The sequence below is a fragment of the Delphinus delphis genome, chromosome 15, assembly GCF_949987515.2.
Source record: "Delphinus delphis chromosome 15, mDelDel1.2, whole genome shotgun sequence".
Taxonomy (NCBI): Eukaryota; Metazoa; Chordata; class Mammalia; order Artiodactyla; family Delphinidae; genus Delphinus; species Delphinus delphis.
The window spans coordinates 17,546,818-17,566,269 of record NC_082697.1 but is presented as its reverse complement, the minus strand read 5'-3'; the positions used below and the strand labels follow the sequence as shown (position 1 = coordinate 17,566,269).

Below are 19,452 nucleotides of genomic sequence, written 5' to 3'. Positions count from 1 at the left end.
CAACCCTATTTATAAGACATTTTAAACAAAAACGTGTTAAGAGACAAAAGGTTGCTCTGTAAAATTAAAAGTGAGACTCCAGAGGCCTATTTTAAAAAAAAAAGTCACAAAAACAGCCCTAACCCCATCCTCTCTTTAATCTTGGTCCTTATTTCTCCAGTGCAGAATATAAAAGTCATACAATTGTAAAAAGATGAACGATCCCGTTCCTGTTTGACTCTTGTCCCTTTTACACAGTGAGTGTATTAAAAGGAATGAAGTGGTTGGTACAGGTTTCCCCCCCGCCCACTCCCATTACAACTTGGAGCAATGGTTATACACCTTCAGGTAGGGACCGACTCTGGATCTTATTCATCTTTTATCTCACCAGGTCTGAGAGGGTGTAATTCTTATCAGTTTTGCTGCCTTATAAAGTAACCTTCAGAATTCTCGTCACAGCCACCTCCCAACCCGTGATGAGAACACAGCACCAGTAACTGGCAACTCTCTGTTCCATGGATTTCTTTCTTTAGGTAGCCTGTGCCCTGGTCAGTTTGGTGAGCCTTCATGTCCTTACACTTAAAATGACATTTCCTCACTGGAGCGACGCAAACATTTCATGAGATATCTACATGAAAGTACTTTGTAAACTGGAGAAACATGAGTGGACATAATAGAAAACAAAATGCAATAATAACAATAACTACAATGTTCCGAGCATCTACAATGTACCAGACACAGAAGCAGATGTTGTACCTGCATTGTATTATCTTCTGTAATCCTGGTAAATCCCCACAGCAACCCTCCAAATTTGGTATTATTGTCCCGCTTTTATAAGATGCAGAAGCAGAGGCTCAGAGAAGTTAGGTCAGAAAGTAGTAGGGTCCAGGATTCCAATCCAAGTGCAGTCCATGCTCTTTCACTACAGTGCTGGCCTAGGTTTTAAGTATTATTTTCCTCACCATTCAGAGCTAATGCAAAGTGCTGTTTAAAACCCTTAAGGAGTGGGAGATGAGATTACAGAAGTATGATTTATTGAGCAAACTGCCCCCAGCCTAGATGGCTGGAAGACACCTGCACAGCAATCTAGTAGATGTATACACTTTGAATCAGCCATGGATCTCCTGGAAAATCCTTAGATCCCACATTTTCATGGTAGTTTTGCTGTGTAAAGCAAAGATAAGACAAAAGAATGTACGAAATCCCACATCATATCTGAGGTTAGATTTTTCACCAGCAGTTTTCTCTCTCATCAGTAGATGTCCAAATAATAAATGACAGGGAAGCAAGAGAAAAGTAGAATAAAGTATAGGCAGTCTTAGCTTTTCTCCATTTCTAGAAAAGTGCACTGTCATTAAGCTGTTTTCCAAAACAAAACAAGCCTTCTTTAATCCTGAGGCTTCAACTTGGTTTATAACCTTAATAAAACCGTATTTTCACTCTTTACAAAAATTAAATCCTCCCATCTACTCAGTGCTCTGTGGTGACCTAAATGAGAAGGAAATCCAAAAAAGAGGGGATATATGTATACATATAGCTGATTCACTTTGCTGTACAGTATGAACTAACACAATATTGTACAGCAACTATACTCCAATAAAAAAAAAATTAAACCCTCCCAGTAAAAACAGGGTATTGGCCACACTAACCTTTCAATTTTTCCCCTTAAAAAACATGGGTGGCTGTAATATGCCCAATAATTCCCACTTAGAATGTTCTGCATAGTGGTTCAAAGGCACTGCAAGGAAAAACTGTTCCAGAAATGAACTTACTTACAAAACAGAAATAGACTCACAGACATAGAAAACAAACTTGTAGTTACCAAAGGGGAGGGGACAGGATAAATTAGGAGTTTGGGACTAAAATATATACACTACTATATATGAAATAAGTAACCAACTAGGACCTACTGTAGAGCACATGGAACTCTACTCAATATCTTGTAATAAGCTACAATGGAAGAGAATGTAAAAAAAAGAATATATATATTTATGCATATGTGTAACTGAATCACTTTTCTATACACCTGAAACTAACAGAGCATTGTAAATCAACTATATTTCAATAAAAATTTAAACAAAAAAATTGCCCCAGAAAGAAGCTCATCCAATCAGATCTTTAATTCTGATAAAAAGATTTCATAAGAAGTATTGAGCTTCTTGAGGTTTCATTCATGAAGAGAAGGCTAATGAACAACTATTTCTCAGGAGACTGATTGTGGCTGAGGGGTCTTTACTCCACCATACACCAGTATGAGGAGTAATTGTTATGAGAAATTAAATGCTGTTTTTAAGTGTGCCTGGGGCATTTTCGCCATTTATTAAATGGCTTCTACATACTTATGAACAGCATAAGGACTGTCTACCTCGATATCTATAGGGAGGAAGTGGTACCATCAAACAGCGTGTTATCTTCTACAGACTCTGCCCTCCACACTCAGGTGCCAACATTTTAACCAGAGGTGTGTCTATCTGATGAGCCCGTGGGGTCAAACTCTCATCTGAGGTTCTGGGTTAGGTGGCCAGACCAAGCCCTCATGCTAATCTTCCAAATGCCTATCTTCCAGGACCCTGGATTCTCAAACTCTCCCACACGAGTGGTTCTCGACAATAGTTTCATATTAGAATAATCTGGGGAACTTTAAAATGTCTAGGTACCACTTGAGACCAGTGAAATCAGTTCCCTAATCTTTCTTTAAAGGTTCTGGCCTGTGCTCCCCTCCCTCTTCGACTGCTCTCCTTAAACATACTCCAGTTCCTCTGAGCTCTGCTCCCAGGAAGGAGGCAACGTCCCCGAAGAGACTGTCCAGAGTAGAGTAGCCTCTTCCCCATCTGGAGAACCACGCCTCTTTTTAAGGCAGGTTTTGGCAGCCACATCATAAAGGACAAGCCTGTCCCCCAGCCCCTATATATTTAGAAATATCGTGACAGCCCTTCCAGTTTCAACTCCAGCCTTTTCTCTTCTCACTGGCCTATAACATCTTCTTGTGTTAAAATGACATTGCCTACCCGTGTGGTTTTTTTGCCAGAATCATTAGCTGACTCTGATCCCTCACTGAAATCAGCAGGGATGGAAACCAGGAGGAGGGGTGTCCAACCCAATTGCTCAGAGGAGAATTTTTGTAAGTTTAAGAACCACCATCTACAACTGCCCTACTTCATTCTATGTGGCAAATTCTTCTTTCATTAACTTACGTTTGGAAGTTAAAAAACTCTATCTTCCCCCACCCCCGACACACCCAACCACTGCTAGGTTCTAGCTTAGCTCTACCCTTTGATAGATGACAATCTAACGAAATGCAAGTGAAATGAAAACAAAATGGCATGTACATTATATTTTTTAATTTCTTAAGATAATTCCATGAATTGAGCACTATCATTCCCATTTTACAGATGGGAAACTGAGGCCTGGAGTGCTCAGGACTCACAGCTGCTAAGCAGTGGAACTGGGATTCAAACCTTCCCCTTCCTACTCCAGTCCTTTCTTCCTCTTTTTGTTTTTACTTTCCAAGTTTTTCCTAGCATGTCACCTACCTAGTTATAAAATGTATGAGTGTGTGTGCGTGTGTATTTCAAGAGAATGAGGCCAAGGAGAAAAGTGGGTGAATGTGTTATTTCTTCAGTAAAACATCTTGCCTCTGCCCTATACCAGGCATCCTTTTTGGCCCTTTAGCCCATGGTATCTTTCCTCCAAGCTGAATCAGTGACTTCCTTTTCTTTATCACGTCTTCACTGCTCCTCTTTCATGGATTTACAACATTATTTTATAACTGTTTGTTAACATGTCCAAGACACCTTTTAAGCTCCTTGAGAGAAAGGTATTTCTTTTTAAATACTTAACACCTAGCTCAGTGCTCAGCACGAAGGAATTGCTCAATAGGTGCTCGTGAATGAAAGAATATGTCATTTAAACATCACGGCTCTTCTGAAATGCAGGCATTATTACCCCCGTTTTACAGATGAGAAACTGAGGTTGAGATGGAGTTCAGTAACTTAACTGAAACTGTGGAGCCCAAGTGCCTAGGGCTCTTTCCTACACGGCACAGAGACCTGTCTGCTATCTTGCTAAGTACCTCCAAGCCCGACCAGACAACTAGGTAATAAGTGGGAAAGCACTTTGGAAGAGATAAAGCTGTATATACAAACGAGATGTAAATTATCATCATCATCAACATTGCAAAGCTATAACTAAAGCACTTCCTCCCATTAAAAGCACTCTGCCAAAACACTTAGAAAGGCATTTTCCACTTTGTGCATCTCAGCATCCCATCTTCGCTACAGTCCTAGCTGCAAGAGTCATTCTCAGTTTGGGGACGTTTGCTGAAGGCAAGTGCTTTCAGAACTAAATCCGTTCCTGCCCTGGTGACGCATTTTTAAGGGGGCACTGTGGCTGGGCACTTCTGACCTTAGTTCTCTCCTCTGGCTGGTTCAGCAACAGGGTCTTACTACACTCTTCTGGGATACACCGTGAGCTCCCCCAGGCAGGAGCTATGTATTTAGATGCTCACAGCCCTCCTGCCCAGCAAAGGCACAGGTGAGAAGCAAATGCCTATGAATGAATGACTGCCTAAGGAAGGACTTTTTAGAGTTTACTTATCATCAGTGGTTAACAAAGTGGTGACCCAGTTAGTTTGTATACAAAGTGTCCGTAGGCAATGAAGTATGCATGTTCAAGGGCAGGCAGAGGGCATATACATACTCAGATTAACTTGTCTCCAGGGACCAAATTGAATGGGGGTGTCACAGGTTGGGTTCCTGGAAATTCGACTCTGAGACAGAGACTGACATGTAGGGGATATGTTAGGAGGAGCTTCTGGAGACAACATCTGTGGAAGGGAAGAGGAGGGAAGGGCAGGAAAGAGAAGGAAGGGGAGGTTGGGGGAGAGAAGGGAAGAGGAGGGAAGGGGAGAGTAGGGGAAGAGAGGGGAGGGGAAAGGGAGAGAAAGGGAGGGAAAGGAGGAAAAGTGGGCAGAAGGGGAAGCTGAATGGAGATGTAGCTGCAGTGATGGTTTAAGCCAGCCCCATGGGAAGCTCTGACACTGGACTGATTTTTACACCCCTGTAAAAGTCAGCTATTGACCAGCTATTGGATGACCTTGGGTGAGGCAGCTCTGAAGATCAAGAAGTCCCAAAGGAGGCTGTTATCCAAGAGTTGTCTGCCAGCAGCAGTTCTAGCGACGGGGGTGGGGGCGGGTAAGTCCATTCTTGAAGGGGGATCTGAGTAGCACATCACAACACTGTCCATAGAAACTTCTCTTTCCAACCCTATTTCACTAGGTCATGCCTCTCTGTCAGCAGAGAATTCCCCCACTCTTTTAACTTCTTTATAAAGCTCAGATGTATTTACAGAATAGAAGCATTTAGAATCACACACCTTTCAGGACTTCCCTGGTGGCACAGTGGTTGAGAATCTCCCTGCCAATGCAGGGGACACAGGTTCCATCCCTGGTCCGGGAAGATCCCACATGCTGCGGAGCAACTAAGCCCGTGCGCCACAACTACTAAGCCTGCGCTCTACAACCCACACACCGCCAACTACTGAGCCCACATACCACAACTACTGAAGCCCACATGCCTAGAGCCCATGCTCCGCAACAAGAGAAGCCACCGCAATGAGAACCCGCACACGGCAACGAAGAGTAGCCCCACTTGCTGCAACTAGAGAAAGCCCGTGCATGGCGACAGAGACCCAATGCAGCCAAAAAAAAAAAAAATGGTTCTGAAGAACCTAGGGGCAGGACAGGAATAAAGACACAGATGTAGAGAATGGACTTGAGGACATGGGGAGGAAGGGTAAGCTGGGACGAAGTGAGAGAGTGGCATGGACATATATACACTACCAAATGTAAAACAGATAGCTAGTGGGAAGCAGGCACATAGCACAGGGAGATCGGCTTGGTGCTTTGTGTCCACCTAGAGGGGTGGGATAGGGAGGGTGGGAGAGAGATGCAAGAGGGAGGGGATATGGGGATATATGTATACATATAGCTGATTCACTCTGTTATACAGCAGAAACTAACACATCGTTGTAAAGCAATTATACTCCAGTAAAGACGTTAAAAAAATTAAAAACAATAAGGATACTAGTGCAGCCATTATGGAAAACAGTATGGAGGTTCCTCAAAAAACTAAAAATAGAATTACCACATGATCCAGCAATCCCACTCCTGGGCACATACCTAGACAAACTATGATTCGAAAAGATACATGCACCCCTATGTTCACAGCAGCACCATTCACAATAGCCAAGACGGAAACAACCTAAATGTCCATCGACAGATGAATGAATAAAGATGTGGTACATATAAACAATAGAATATTACTCAGCCATCCAAAAGAATGAAATAATGCCATTTGCAGCAACATGGATAGACCTAGAGATTATCATACTAAGTGAAGTCAGTCAAAGACAAATGCCACATGATATCGCTTATATGTGGAATCTAAAATACAATACAAATCAACATATCTACAAAACAAAAACAGACTCACAGACATAGAGAAACAGCCTTGTGGCTGCCAAGGGGGAGAGGGGCTGGGGAGCGATAGAATGGGAGTTTGGGATTAATTAATATAGGATGGATGAACAACAAGGTCCTACTGTATAGCACAGGAAACTATATTCAGTATCCTGTGACAAACTACGATGGAAAACAATATATATATATATATATATATGTGTACAACTGAGACATCTGCTATACAGAAGAAATCAACACAACATTGTAAATCAACTATACTTCAATAAAATTAAAAACAAATAAAGATACTAGAATTTTCCAGGCATGGAAGGTGGGTAGGCATTCCAGGAAAAGGGCACACTGCAGGTACAAAGGTGGGACACTGAGAAAGGGACAGTTATATCGGGCTGATGTGAGGATCAGGAGAGGAGCTGTTCTCGAAGTCAGCATCCAAAATATTAAACTGAGTTGTGTGTGAAATTCAGATCCCCAGGCCACACTTTCAAAGGAACTGAGCAGATCTGGGGGTGGGGCCCAGGAATCAGAATTCTCACGAGGTCTTCCCCGTGGCTGAAGAGCAGCAGGAGGGCAGCGTCTTTGACTCGCCTTTATGGTAATGCGTTCTATTCTCACCTGTCAACATATTTGCTGTCAGCTTTTGGTAATTGATACTTATCATCTTTAAACGGCTTCCTTTCTATTCCTATTTTTCTTCATTTTTATTTGAAGTGACTGACAAATTACATAAAATGCTTTTCGAGTCGCTCTTGATATCATCATTTCAAATTCCTCTTTAAATGTACTGAGGCAATGATATTTGATTTCCAACAGCCTCTGACGTGAAAAGGTCTATGCATTTCAGAAAAGAAGGCAGTTTCTTACTTTGGGTGAAAACCTACTAAGTGCTAGGCATTTCCCAAACTTTGCCTCACTGAATCCTTGCAAGGTCTCTGTGAGGAATGCATTTTTAATCTCCACTTTACAAATTAGGAAACTGAGACTGAGAAAAAGTGAAGTGGCTTGCTCAGGTCACAGATGCAGAACAGGAGCAAAGGTTGCCTTAAAGCCACAGAAGCAAGGAAGATACAGGGTCTGGAGTTATCTAAAAATTGTTACTTTTTTTTTTTTTTTTAAAAGAACAGATCATCTGTTGACTTTAGCTGTTATGTCTTTTAATTTCATCTTGTTCTTTCATTCATTCCACACACATTTACTGGGGGTTCACTGTGTGTGCTAGGGCATCATGGGGAACACTGCAATGAAAAAGAAACATCCTTAAGACACATTTGCTCCTGCCCATGATAACAAAGTGACTGCGGTGACAATTGGAGAAAGGGACATTCCTGCAGGTGGAAAGAATCAGAGAAGTCTTTCAGTGGGAGCTAATGTTTCACACGGACCTTGAAGAAGAGGTGTAGGATTTAAATATGAATGGAGAGAAATAGGATGGACGTGAAAAGCCCAAGTGTTCTGGAGTGTTTGCACACAGGGACCAGCCCAGGAGGAACCTGCCTCTGCGACACTCACACAGGTGAAGTGAAATAGTTAAGTACTCTCTCTCTGCCAGAATGGTTGGTAAACATCTTAGTGCCTTTTCAAGAACTACTACACTAAAATGTCTCTGTTCAAAACAATTACTGTGCCCATCACCTGCCTTGAGGTAAATTATGAACATAATTTACCTATGAACATACACCAACTCTTAATATCCTTTCAAAAAGCAGACACTGAAGTTGTTGGGTGCTGCTTTACTACAGAAAGGTAAAGAGGAATTCTAGAGAAGCATTTCTGTCAGCTCAGGAGGTGAGGAATAATAGCTGCTGTTTATTAAATACCTACTTTGTTTCAGCCACTCTACAGATACACTCGCTCATTACCCCTCATGAAAATGCTGGGAAGTTACAGCTGTTACCACCATTTGCAGATGAAGAAACTGAGGCTCAGAGTGGTTCCACGATTGCTCAAGGTCTGAACAGTCTGGAAGAAGAGGCAGACCTAGAATTGTGATCTAAGTCTGACACCAAAACCCACATTATTTTAATTTTTAAAATGTGTACTGGACCGTGAAGGACCGCATTCTAGACTCCTCTGTCCCTGGGTCCCAAAGTGCCTTCTACCTATAGCTCTACTTATCCGTGTCATTAGCATTCTTTTGGTCACCCCTTACTCTATTCCCTTGGCTACCACCGATCTGGCTGCCCTGTGCTCTCAGCTCTGACCACATGGCAAGTCCTCAGGACAGCGAAGACAGGATTACCTCAAGGGCCTCCTTGCCAGCCAGGAATAGCTACCACTTCTTGTCCCAAGCAAGGCACAGATGTCCCTGCACAGAACTGAGCCTGCAGAGGCAGACACACTTGCACTCAAATCCTGGCTCTCCCACAGCCTGGCTAAGGGCTCTCCAAGCACATGGTCCAGGCAGGAGCCCTGAAGGTCTAGTGAGAAGGATGGGCGGGGCTTGAGGGTATGTGGTCCTGGATTCAAACCCTAGCCCTGCCTTCCACCTCCTGGCTGTGGGATGTACACAAGTCCTCAAATCTCAGTCTCAACGTCTAAATAGACTCAACACGATAGCATGTATCTCGCAGGGCTTGCTGTGAGCATCAGATAAAGCCTGTACATCATAGCTACCAGCTAGTAATTGTTTTCAACTTCTGCCTCCTTCTAGGCTGGTTCAGCTGCCCTGCATTCACCTTTGTGTCTGCAGTGGCTAACGCATGGTGCAGCATATTGTAGGAGCTCATAAAGCAGGATGAATCTTGAACCCCATCTTCTCCCTATCTCAAAAGTCTAGGGCAGGGATAGGATATGGCCCTCAGGACAAATCTGGCCCACTGTCTCATTGTTTTAAATAAAGTTTCACTGGAACACACCCATGCTCAAACGTTTACATATCGTCTATGGCTATTTTCATGTTACAACATCAGAGTTGAGTAGATGCAACAGAGAACCCATAAAGCCAAAAATAGGTACTACTGGCTCCTTACAGAAAATGTTTGTGGACCCTTGGTCTCGTGTATGGGACCGTTCCATGGGGGAGAGCCACTGAGGCCCTCTTGGCTTTGAAAAAAAAATTCCTCTGTTCCTCCCCCACCTACACTTTACATCTTCTTTCCCCGGTTTATCTAATTTTTCTTCTTATCTCTCTTGGCCATTACATAATACCTATACTACTTTTCCTACGTATGTCGTTTATTTTCTATCTCCCCCACTAAACATCTTCATGTGGGCAGGGACTTTTGTTTGTTGCGCTAACTCTTATAGCCCAGAACCTTGACCAGTGTCTGGCACATAAGTGGGAACCCCACAAAGACTTGTTGAATGAATAAATATGGATTTCATGGAAAAGACTGTTCAGCCCAAGGGTGTTGGAGGCTTTCTCTTTCATGGAAGATTTTGAGGCTTTTAGAGGGACGAGGTGATGCCTTAACCCCTGCGAGGATGGTATTATGTTTCCTATTTTACAGATGAAACAACTGAGACTGGGTAGGTCTGTGCTTCTCAGACTTTAATGAGCCCATGAAGGAATTGGGAATCTTGTTACAATGCAGGTTCAGGAGGCCTGAGCTGGGTCACCAGGTGCTGCAGTTCTACAAGCTCCTGTTTGATGCCAGTGCTGGTCTATGGACCACACTTTTGAGTAGAAAGGGTTTAAAGCACCCACTCAGGGTCTCTACCTAAGATGTGGCGGAGTGGAGTTTTGAATCTGCAGACCGTGGGGGTCCTCATTTCCTTTCTGTTCCCCCTTCTCTATCTACATGCATCGCTCCCTCCTATGGTTTCACAAGACCTGTCACACATCCCCTTCTCAGCTCCCTGTCCCCAGACACTCTGCCTCCAGACCTTCCCTTCTCGAGACACCCCACCTCCAGCATCTGCAGCTCTCCCTTCTGCACAGGCTCCTCTACGTATACACGTGCCCAGGACTTTCTGGCCCTTCAAGTGGCCAGTCTCACGTTCTCCTCTGTTTTAGGGCCTAGTGGTTAAGAAGAAGTTATCTACCTCATGGGTCCTAGGCAGGCTGGCTTCCTCCCTCAAGGCTACCCCATGACCTGCACCAGTGACTTCTGATGGTCAAGGGCCGCACCCAAGCCCTCCACTTCCTTCTTTCTGTAGCATCTGCTACTGTCAAGTCCTCCTTCTGCAACGGGCTTCGCTTGGTTTTAATGGTGCTCCTCCTACCTTGCTGTCTGCTTCGCCAGTTCTTCTCCCCCTCTGAACCTTTAACCATGGCCAGCTCCTGAGCTGGCCTGAGTGTCACAATCTAGGATCTGTCACTTAGAACTCCAAGTCTGCACCCATTGGAAGCCCCTGTTTATCACTGCAACTTGAACTATAAGGACTTGCATATCTATATCTCCACATCGTTCATCTTTGATTTCACCACAGGGTCCAGCACAGAGAATGGTAAAAAGCGGGCATCCAGACAGTGCTATGTACACTGGCTAACGGACTGAGGGGGTGAGTTGCCCAGAAGGCATTGCATGCCCACACCTGCTGTGGAACATTGATGCCATGAGGACCTCTAGAAGACCAGAAGAGCCCCCAGGGGCCACCACTACTGCCCTGACTCCTTATGGTTTCTGAAAGGGGAAAGACAGAAACTAACATTTCACGAGTGCCACTTTTTTGCAAGGCACCTCAGAAAATCCCTCATTCCCTACGAGTTAGGCACTTTCACCCCTATTTTAGGGTTGAGAGGAATGAGGCTGAAAAAGTTCAGAAATCTTGCTCAAGGCCACGTAACTGGTGACTGACAGAGATGTGACTTGAACCCAGAGCTGCATGACTCTTTCCACCACAGCAACAGCAGCCCGCACTGTCTCACACCTCTCTGCCTTTTGCATGTGCTGTTTTCCCTGCTCAGAATTCTTATTTCTTCAGTACTGGATAAATTCATCTCTAAAAGCACTGATAACTATCCCCTGTTCCACTAAAAAAATGGTCACCCGACTAAGTGCCCCTATTCCATGGTACACCTCCGCCGAGATTTCAAGTATCGATACTTGATGTTAGGCTAGTCTCTCTGACAGGCTTGTGTACTGTGAGGGTGAGGCTCAAAGTCCTGGCCATCTCTCCATCCACAGTGTCTGGAACATAATGTGCATGTTCAATGCCTACTTGTCAAATGAATGAATGAACAAACGAAGCAAGGTTTCGGGCATTTTCAGTGTCGGTGGCCGGCGTTCATTGGTTCCTATATAACATGAGGGTGGTGATACCAGAATCTCATCTGCTCACTGCGTGGACCTGTTGACCAGGGACCCAAACGCTGAGCAGAGGGATGGGGAGGCCTTTGCTGGCTCCATCCTCATCTGTGAAGGCTTCAGCAGATGACCACTAACAGATATGGTCTCTCTCACAAAGCTGGGTTTGCCAGCGGTGGAGGAAGACACGGAATGATGGATAATGGACTTTACAAGGAGTGAGGCATTCTGAGTTTTAATCCCACTCTTTTGCTAACTGGAGCGTGATTTCACACACTTCTCTGGACCTCAGTTTTCAAATATGGAAAATGCCTATTAGAAATGTGAAACTAATTCAGTGGTTTTCTAACTCTTCATTACCAAAGATCTATTTATGGAGTTTTTCTCCGTTACCCTCATGTTGTGAAAACGTCTGGTTTTGTAATAAGAAAAATCATCGTCTTTATTTAGAAAGAATTGTTAGGCAATCAGCCATCTATAACTACCAACAAAATGCATTGATAGCATCACATAACTAATGATAAACGTCAGACTGAGATAATTCCAGTCCCAAAGACCGAGTATATTTCTGTCACCTGTGAAGCTGATTCTAGATAAAGCCACGATTCCCTGTAGACTTCCTGAAATAGTGGAAACAGCCAATGAATTTCCTTCTAATCTTTGAGCCCCTAGGGCTACACGTTCCCCAAGTACGTACAAATGGGCTTTGAAGTTGCCGAGATCAGTGATTTTGTTTTATGTGTGCAAATCCTGCAGGAGGATTAGGTTTTCCTCTTGCTGGAATTTGAGGATTTCTAACTAGAGAATTACACTGACAAAGGAGAAACAGCCCTTCACATCTTCAAAAACAGGGGAAAAGATCCAAGATGGCAGAAACATAACAGACATGAACATTTTCAACATGGACAGTGCATTTTCAAATGGAAAACATCTAGGCAAAATAAAAACTTTGAGGCTACAGGTGGCTTAGACGGAAGTGAGTATGAGAAACCAACAGACGGTTGGTGCAGGAAATGCATGCTACAGGTTGCCTTACAGGGCACAAAGCAACGTCACCCCGGATCGATACTTACAAGTAATAGGAGTAGGAATAAGCATTTCTTCTATATATTGATGGGCAGTCAGATGATGGAAATGTCCAAAAAAGGGGGGAAAAGAAAAGACAAACAAACAAGAATTAGATTTATAGGAAATCTTGGTTCTTAGAAATGCACATAGTATTTCAGCATCCCTAAGCTCAAGGAGATGCAAGTTTCTCAACTAGTCATCGTCCCCGAGAATCAGATACTTTCAGCGGTAGAAGAAAGACCTCTCCTATGATGGAGAAACTCACTATTCATGCAGAGGAAGCCACATCGCATTTGGTTGTTTTAGTCATTTGAAAATTCTTTCTTACGGTTAAACTAGCTTCCTTATAAGTTTTCGGTCTTGGGTCAGATTTCTGTGGCATTCTAGAACTAGTTTACCACTCTTCCACATGACAGTGCTCCTAAGATCTAAGGAAAACCATAATGACTTTTATCTTCTCTGTTTTAGGTCAAATCACATCAGAATCTACTTAGTAACGTCACACCAAAAGAAAGGAAACTGTGTAGCCAGCATCCAAGATGGCTCCCCAATGATCCACACTTCCCAGCACTCATGCCCATGTTAGTGCTTGGCCACACAGCATCAGGGTTGGCCCTGGGTGACCAACAGAATGTGGGTGGAGTTACATTCTGGGACTTTCTAGGATAGGACGGATAGAGAAGCCTTGCAGCTCTTTCTGGGTCTTTGGAACTCTCACTTGGAACCCTGAGCCTCCATGTAAGAAGTCGAAGTATCCTGAGCTTGCTGTGGTCTGAAGGGACCATGTGAAGAAACCACACAGAGAGGCCCTAAGCCTGTATGACCAGAAAGAGACATCCAGCCAACCTCGGGCTGTTCCCGCCCCAGCCAACTGGATTACGCCAACTGAGACCATTGATATCATAGACCAGAAATAAGTCATTCCGCCAAAGTACGGATTCATGAGAAAAACAAATCACTAACTTTCATGGCTTATTTTTAAGTCGCTAAATTTTGGGAAGTAGTTTGTTACATTATCAGGAGAAAACCAGAACAACATTCAAACTTCATCATGAAAAACCACTGCACTAAAAGAAAGGCATTCCAAACTTCAGTGTGAACAGACTACAACTTGAACAAACTCTCTGTGCCGGCATTTTCTTATATGATCCTTAGGTGAGTTGAACTAAATCACTAATATTCAAACTGTGTTCCCAGGATTCTGTAGAGCAGCATCACTGTAATGGGGAGGCGGGTACTGAGGTAGGGCTGCCGCTTCTCTGCCATCCACCACATTCGGAGCTTCTCCATTTTAATCTGTTTCATAAATTGGCATTTCATTTAAGATTTCACATGACTAAGAATTCCACTCTCCAAAAGAATGGTTGAAAAATCACTGCCTGCAATATGTCTCTTCTAGCTCTTGGCTTCTGAACAATAAAAGAAAAACAAATAAGTCCGTGATATTCCCTTTGTTATAACTTTTCGTATTTTGTAGAAAAATAAATAGGAACATTTTTATTTTACAGACTTAGCTCCACTGACAATAACTGATACATTTGTGGATTGAGAAAAACTGCTGAATAATCCAGGTCCCCAAATATCCATCTGAGCGGGCAAGAATAATTTGCCTCCTTCTTGAGTTATTTGGTTAATTGCAACTGTTATCCAGTTGGGTTACAATAGGAAGATGCGGTCTTTATATCCACAGGGTGGGAACATGTCCTCAGAGCTCCAAATTTCCCCCTCTTAAGTAGGAACTGGCCAAAGTCCCCAAGGCAGGGCCATCTCTAGGCTTTCCTTCATTTATCAAGAGAGACAAATTCCACAGATCCAGAAGGAAAGTGACATCTGAGAGCTAAGACACCATGGCAGAAGGGAAGCCCCGTACCTCCTTGGGAGGCTGGGCTGGGGAAAATGAACCATAGTGCAGCAAGATCTGGTTACTCATAAAACTGTGCAGTATCTTTGGCCAAATGAACAGTGGCTCCAGATGATGAAAGGGTTGGCACTGTAAGGTGACCATTCCTCGTCTTCATTTCTGGCTCTGTGGTCCAGAGCCTGGGAGTGTAATTCCTCAGGGGCAGAAAGCTCAGGATCCATTTGATGGAGACTCACAGACATCTCTGTTTTCCATATTGTCAAGAACACTGCACAGAGAATGGAGAGGCCAGTGTTCTGATCTCAGCTCTTTCACTTGCTCTCTGTGACATCTTGGGCACGTCAATGCCTCTGCCTGGATCTCTGTTTCCTGATCCGTGTACCAAGGTGAACGGCATGGATAACTGCCAGCTTAAACAGCTTTAAGGAGTGGAAATATGATAAGTCTTAGCATCCCAGAACCACCACTTGCTGACTGCATGGCCTCGAGCAAGTCGCTGTATCTCTGAGCCTCAATTTCTCCATCTCAACGCTGGGGGCAATAATGATCTATTCCCAAGAGCCATGGTGGGTATTAACATTATATAAGTCTAAATTACTTTCCAATTATATATGGTATGTAATACACAAAGTATTTTAAGTAAAAAACATTAATCTAATTTAATATTAGAATATATTAAACATCTGAAATATACTAGGCTTCAACAAAGGGGAGTTCGGGCTTCCCTGGTGGCGCAGTGGTTGAGAGTCCGCCTGCCGATGCAGGGGACACGGGTTCGTGCCCCGGTCCGGGAAGATCTCATGTGCCGCGGAGCGGCTGGGCCCGTGAGCCATGGCCGCTGAGCCTGCGCGTCCGGAGCCTGTTGCTCCGCAACGGGAGAGGCCACAACAGTGAGAGGCCCGCATATGGCAAAAAAAACCCAAAAAAACAAAAACAACAAAGGGGAGTTTATGTTCCCCCCTTACCCACAGATAAAAGGTTTGCTGCTTCTCACTCTGGTGACCAGGAACAAAGTGTTCACCTACTTAGGAATATTAAAAATAGTAATAAAATTTTAAAAAATTAGTAATAAAATAAGAATACTTATGTAGCACTTACTATGAGCCACACACTGCTGTAGGCTCTCACCATACGTTAACTTGTGTATTCCTCACAACCATCCTGAGAGATAGGAATTATTATCATCCCCACTTCACAGATGAGGAAACTGAGGCAAAGAAGGTTAAGTAACTTGCCTAAGATCACACAGTTAGTAACTGGATTTGGTAGCAACATGCCTCTAACGCTCATGTGCTAGACCACTAGCCTGTGCTGGCTTCGAGGAAGAAAGAATATAGATATACGTTGGGCAACACAGCGGGTCAGGCACTGAGATGCCACAAGCCTTATCTCTTTTAATCCTCCCCCTGGCCCTATGAAGCAGGTACTACTCTTCTCATTTTTAGTTGAGGAATCTGAGGCTCTAAGAGGTCACCCCTCACTAGGTCTAATACTTTGTGTATTTGGGGACCAATTGCAAGGCCTCCATCGTGAGCCAAGATTTTTTCACAGTCAGCAGCCCCAGGCTACGCTCTTGGGTCTCGACATTCTGGGCCCTCTGGTTTTCTGCTCTCAATCTTCAGGACTCACCTCTGCCTGGGCCACCTCCTCATTCCAACATGCTTCCTTAACCTTCAACTCACCTCCGCCAAGTAGCTGAGTTATCCTGGATGTCACCCAAAGCCAGTGCTACCCCTGACTCAGCTCCAAGGCAACTCCAGAATGACAGCACCTGACGGGCTTCTATTAATTGAATATGTTTTCCAAATTAAACTGCAAAGTCTTCCAGGGAAAGGATCAAAACAGAGTATACATGTGTCCTTTCTCTCAGGCTTGAAGATTTACTGAAGGTCTATATTTACAAGGATACAGTGATATTGCAAGTAACAGATTGCCTGAGACCAAAGATCCTGAGCAGGAAGACAGCTGTGCTTAGGGAAAAGAAGAGAAAAACCCAAACTTAAATAAATCACATACTGTGGAATCTTTTCAGCTGGCTGACAAGAATGACTTGAGGTATAGCTTCCCTTTGTTTCATACTACTTAAACAAGACTAAGTTGTCTATTTAACCATCCACTTGACCATCTCCCTGTCCATCTAGTTCATAACCCCACCCATGCACTCTTCCATCCATCCACTTAACAATCTATACATCTACTTATCCGTCTAGCCCATAACCCCACACACTCATCAAATCATCCATGTGCTCATCTACTCATTCATCCAACAATCAATCTGTCATCCACTCATCCATCTTTCCATCACAGCCAAAACTTTTTAAGGACCTATTATATGATTGTCTCTGCCAACTACCAGAGATTGAAAGAGAAATGCCATCGTGATCCAGCCAATATGTCTCATGGGAGAACCAAACAAAAAACTTATAAAATAGATGATAATAATAGCTACCATTTAGATAGTAGGAGGTCACTTATGTGTCAGGTGCTGTTCTCAGTACATTATGTGGACTATTGTATTTCATCCTCACTAGAAGCATTATTATCTATGTTTTACACGTGAGGAAAGTGAAGCGCAGAGAAGTTAAGTAACTTGCCCAAGTTTATATAGTTGGTAAGCAGCATGGCAAGGATTACAATCCAGGAAGTCTAACTTTAAGAGCCTGCATTAATAACTACTACGTTATTATCTTCTGGAGTGATAAACAGTATGAGGTGGCAGCTCAGGGAGCTGTGGGACCATATTTGAGGGTAAGGGGTGGGGATGGGGGAGAGGTAATTTGGTTTAGAGTCTATGATGCCGGAGTTGTAAAGTCCAGGAACACTCAGATGGAGTAGGAGGGAGGGTATTTCCAGGCTGATGGATATCTGTTTACAGAATGGGTGGGGGGTTATCAAGGTGGGAATGTCAAGATGCTGGTAGTTCCCAAAGAGTCTGAGGAGCTTACTCTCACAGGGAGAACTCAGGTCACAGGGACAACTCAAAGAGCCAAGTGGTCAAATATTTTTCTAGATGGATAATTCTGGCAGGAGCGTGAGCAAAAGGCGGAAAGGGAGAGGGACTGGGGTCATGAAAGCTGCCGTAAGGGTCAAAGCAAGAGATGTCAGGGGCCGAGCCTGCAATGGCTATGAGGAAGGAGAAGAGGTGATGTGAAAGGTGGCTAGAACACAAAAGCAATAGGTGATTAAATGTGAGCATTTTGAAGACGACTGCCAAGGTTCTAGCCTGAGCGGCTCCCCTAGTGAGTGCAAACAGGAGGAGGATTCACTTTTCAGGGTGTGGAGTAAGGAGCAGTTTAGAATGGGGTGGACAGAACAAGATAATATCAACACATGTCTTGGAGGCTGCTTTCCTACCTCAACGAACCATTCAAAATGATGTCACACAATTCAGCATATCAGCAAATCCTGTTTTACATTTCATCCAGGTGAGATGGTGTTAAGAGTGTAGACTCTCTAATCAGATTGGCCAGGTTTCAGACCCAGCTCTTCCACTTACTAGCTACGTGATTTGGGGCAATTTCTTTAAGTTCTACATGTGTCAGTTTTGTGACCTGTAGCACAATCTAATAGCTGCCCTGCCTCTTCAGCTAACCCAGTAGTTAGCTTTTCCTACTGCCTCATTATTTTTTTTCCTGGAGAGACAGTGTGTTCTCTGAGTCTCAGACCATGGGACATCTTTCACATACTGCCCTTCCGGCCTGACCCTCCTCCACACCCCTCAGGGCTGGGTTCACCCCTGATGCTTAATATCTGGATCTGCGTTCTGGATCTGCGTTCTAGATCTGCGTGATATCTGGATCTGCGTTCTGAGTGAAGCTTTCTTGCCCAAGAGATGCAGTGCAATCCTGGGCCCCATCTGTTCTAATTTTACTGGGATTCAACACATTTTTAGGGAATCCCAAGTATCTGCAAGGCACATGTGCGATGAGGATGAATCAGAACAGACAGTTGATAGTCCAGTGGAGAAGATAAGATGTGAATACAAATAACAAATGTAAGACGGAACATAACCTGGATCCTCATGGAGGGGATCCAGACGGTGAAGAGATTGAGTCTACACTGAAGGTCAGAAGGGATTATTGGAGAAGGTGTCTTTTAAATCAGACCTTAAACATGGGTAGTATCTGGTCACATGGAAATGAGGAACATAGGCATTGAAAGAGGAGGAAACTTCACAAGCAAAGGTATAAGTGTGGGGTGAGACTTCAGGAAATCTGCCAGAATCACCGTGAGCAAGGGGACAGCGTAGCTCGACAAGGCTCTCAGGTGACGTAAGTCTGTGCTTCTTGCCTTATTTCCACCCTACGAACCACTGTTATAGGGAAGGAAAAGCCGTTGAAGGATTTTAGAATGCAGGTTTGGGAGTACAAGTTTTATTTTTCAAACATCACTTTGGCTACCGTGTGGAAGATGGGTTGGAGAGGTGGCGAAGAGACTCACAGAACAAAGCTATAGAGGTTTGCACCAGGGAAGAGGCAGTGGAGACGGGGAGGGGAGAGGATGCGACCAAGAGAATGTAAAGATTCAAGTTCAAAAGTACTGGGGTGATGGAATCCCACTAGTTTGGCTGACGGAATGAGAGGTAGTACCTCTCACTGAGATGGGGACACATGACTGGAAATACGTTGGTGGGTAGGTGATGCTTTTGTCTTTGACCATAAAAACTTTGAGGGTAGATGTCCAGGAGCAGATGATACAGGGCAGTAGAGCTCTGGCAAGAAAGGGCCAAAGCAGAGGACCTGCCCTCCCAGGCCATTTGTTTTCAGTCCAGCAAAACTACAACCACCATGTTGTGTGATAAATACACAGCTGAAGGTCTATGCATGTGGCACAACGGCTGCACGCGGGGGAGGATCAGTGAATCTTCCCAGGACAGA

At 44.0% G+C, this 19,452-nt stretch overlaps 1 protein-coding gene across 2 annotated transcripts in view; it reads right to left on the bottom strand.

The window, feature by feature from the left end:
* The window catches only part of PTPRT (protein tyrosine phosphatase receptor type T), a 1,079,376-nt gene that overhangs the window by 134,527 nt on the left and 925,397 nt on the right, over positions 1-19,452 (bottom strand). For both annotated transcript variants that reach the window (XM_060030771.1, XM_060030772.1), the window contains one exon: positions 12,720-12,749. In XM_060030771.1, coding sequence (XP_059886754.1) covers positions 12,720-12,749 — 30 coding nt within the window. The remainder of the gene's footprint in view (positions 1-12,719; positions 12,750-19,452) is intronic.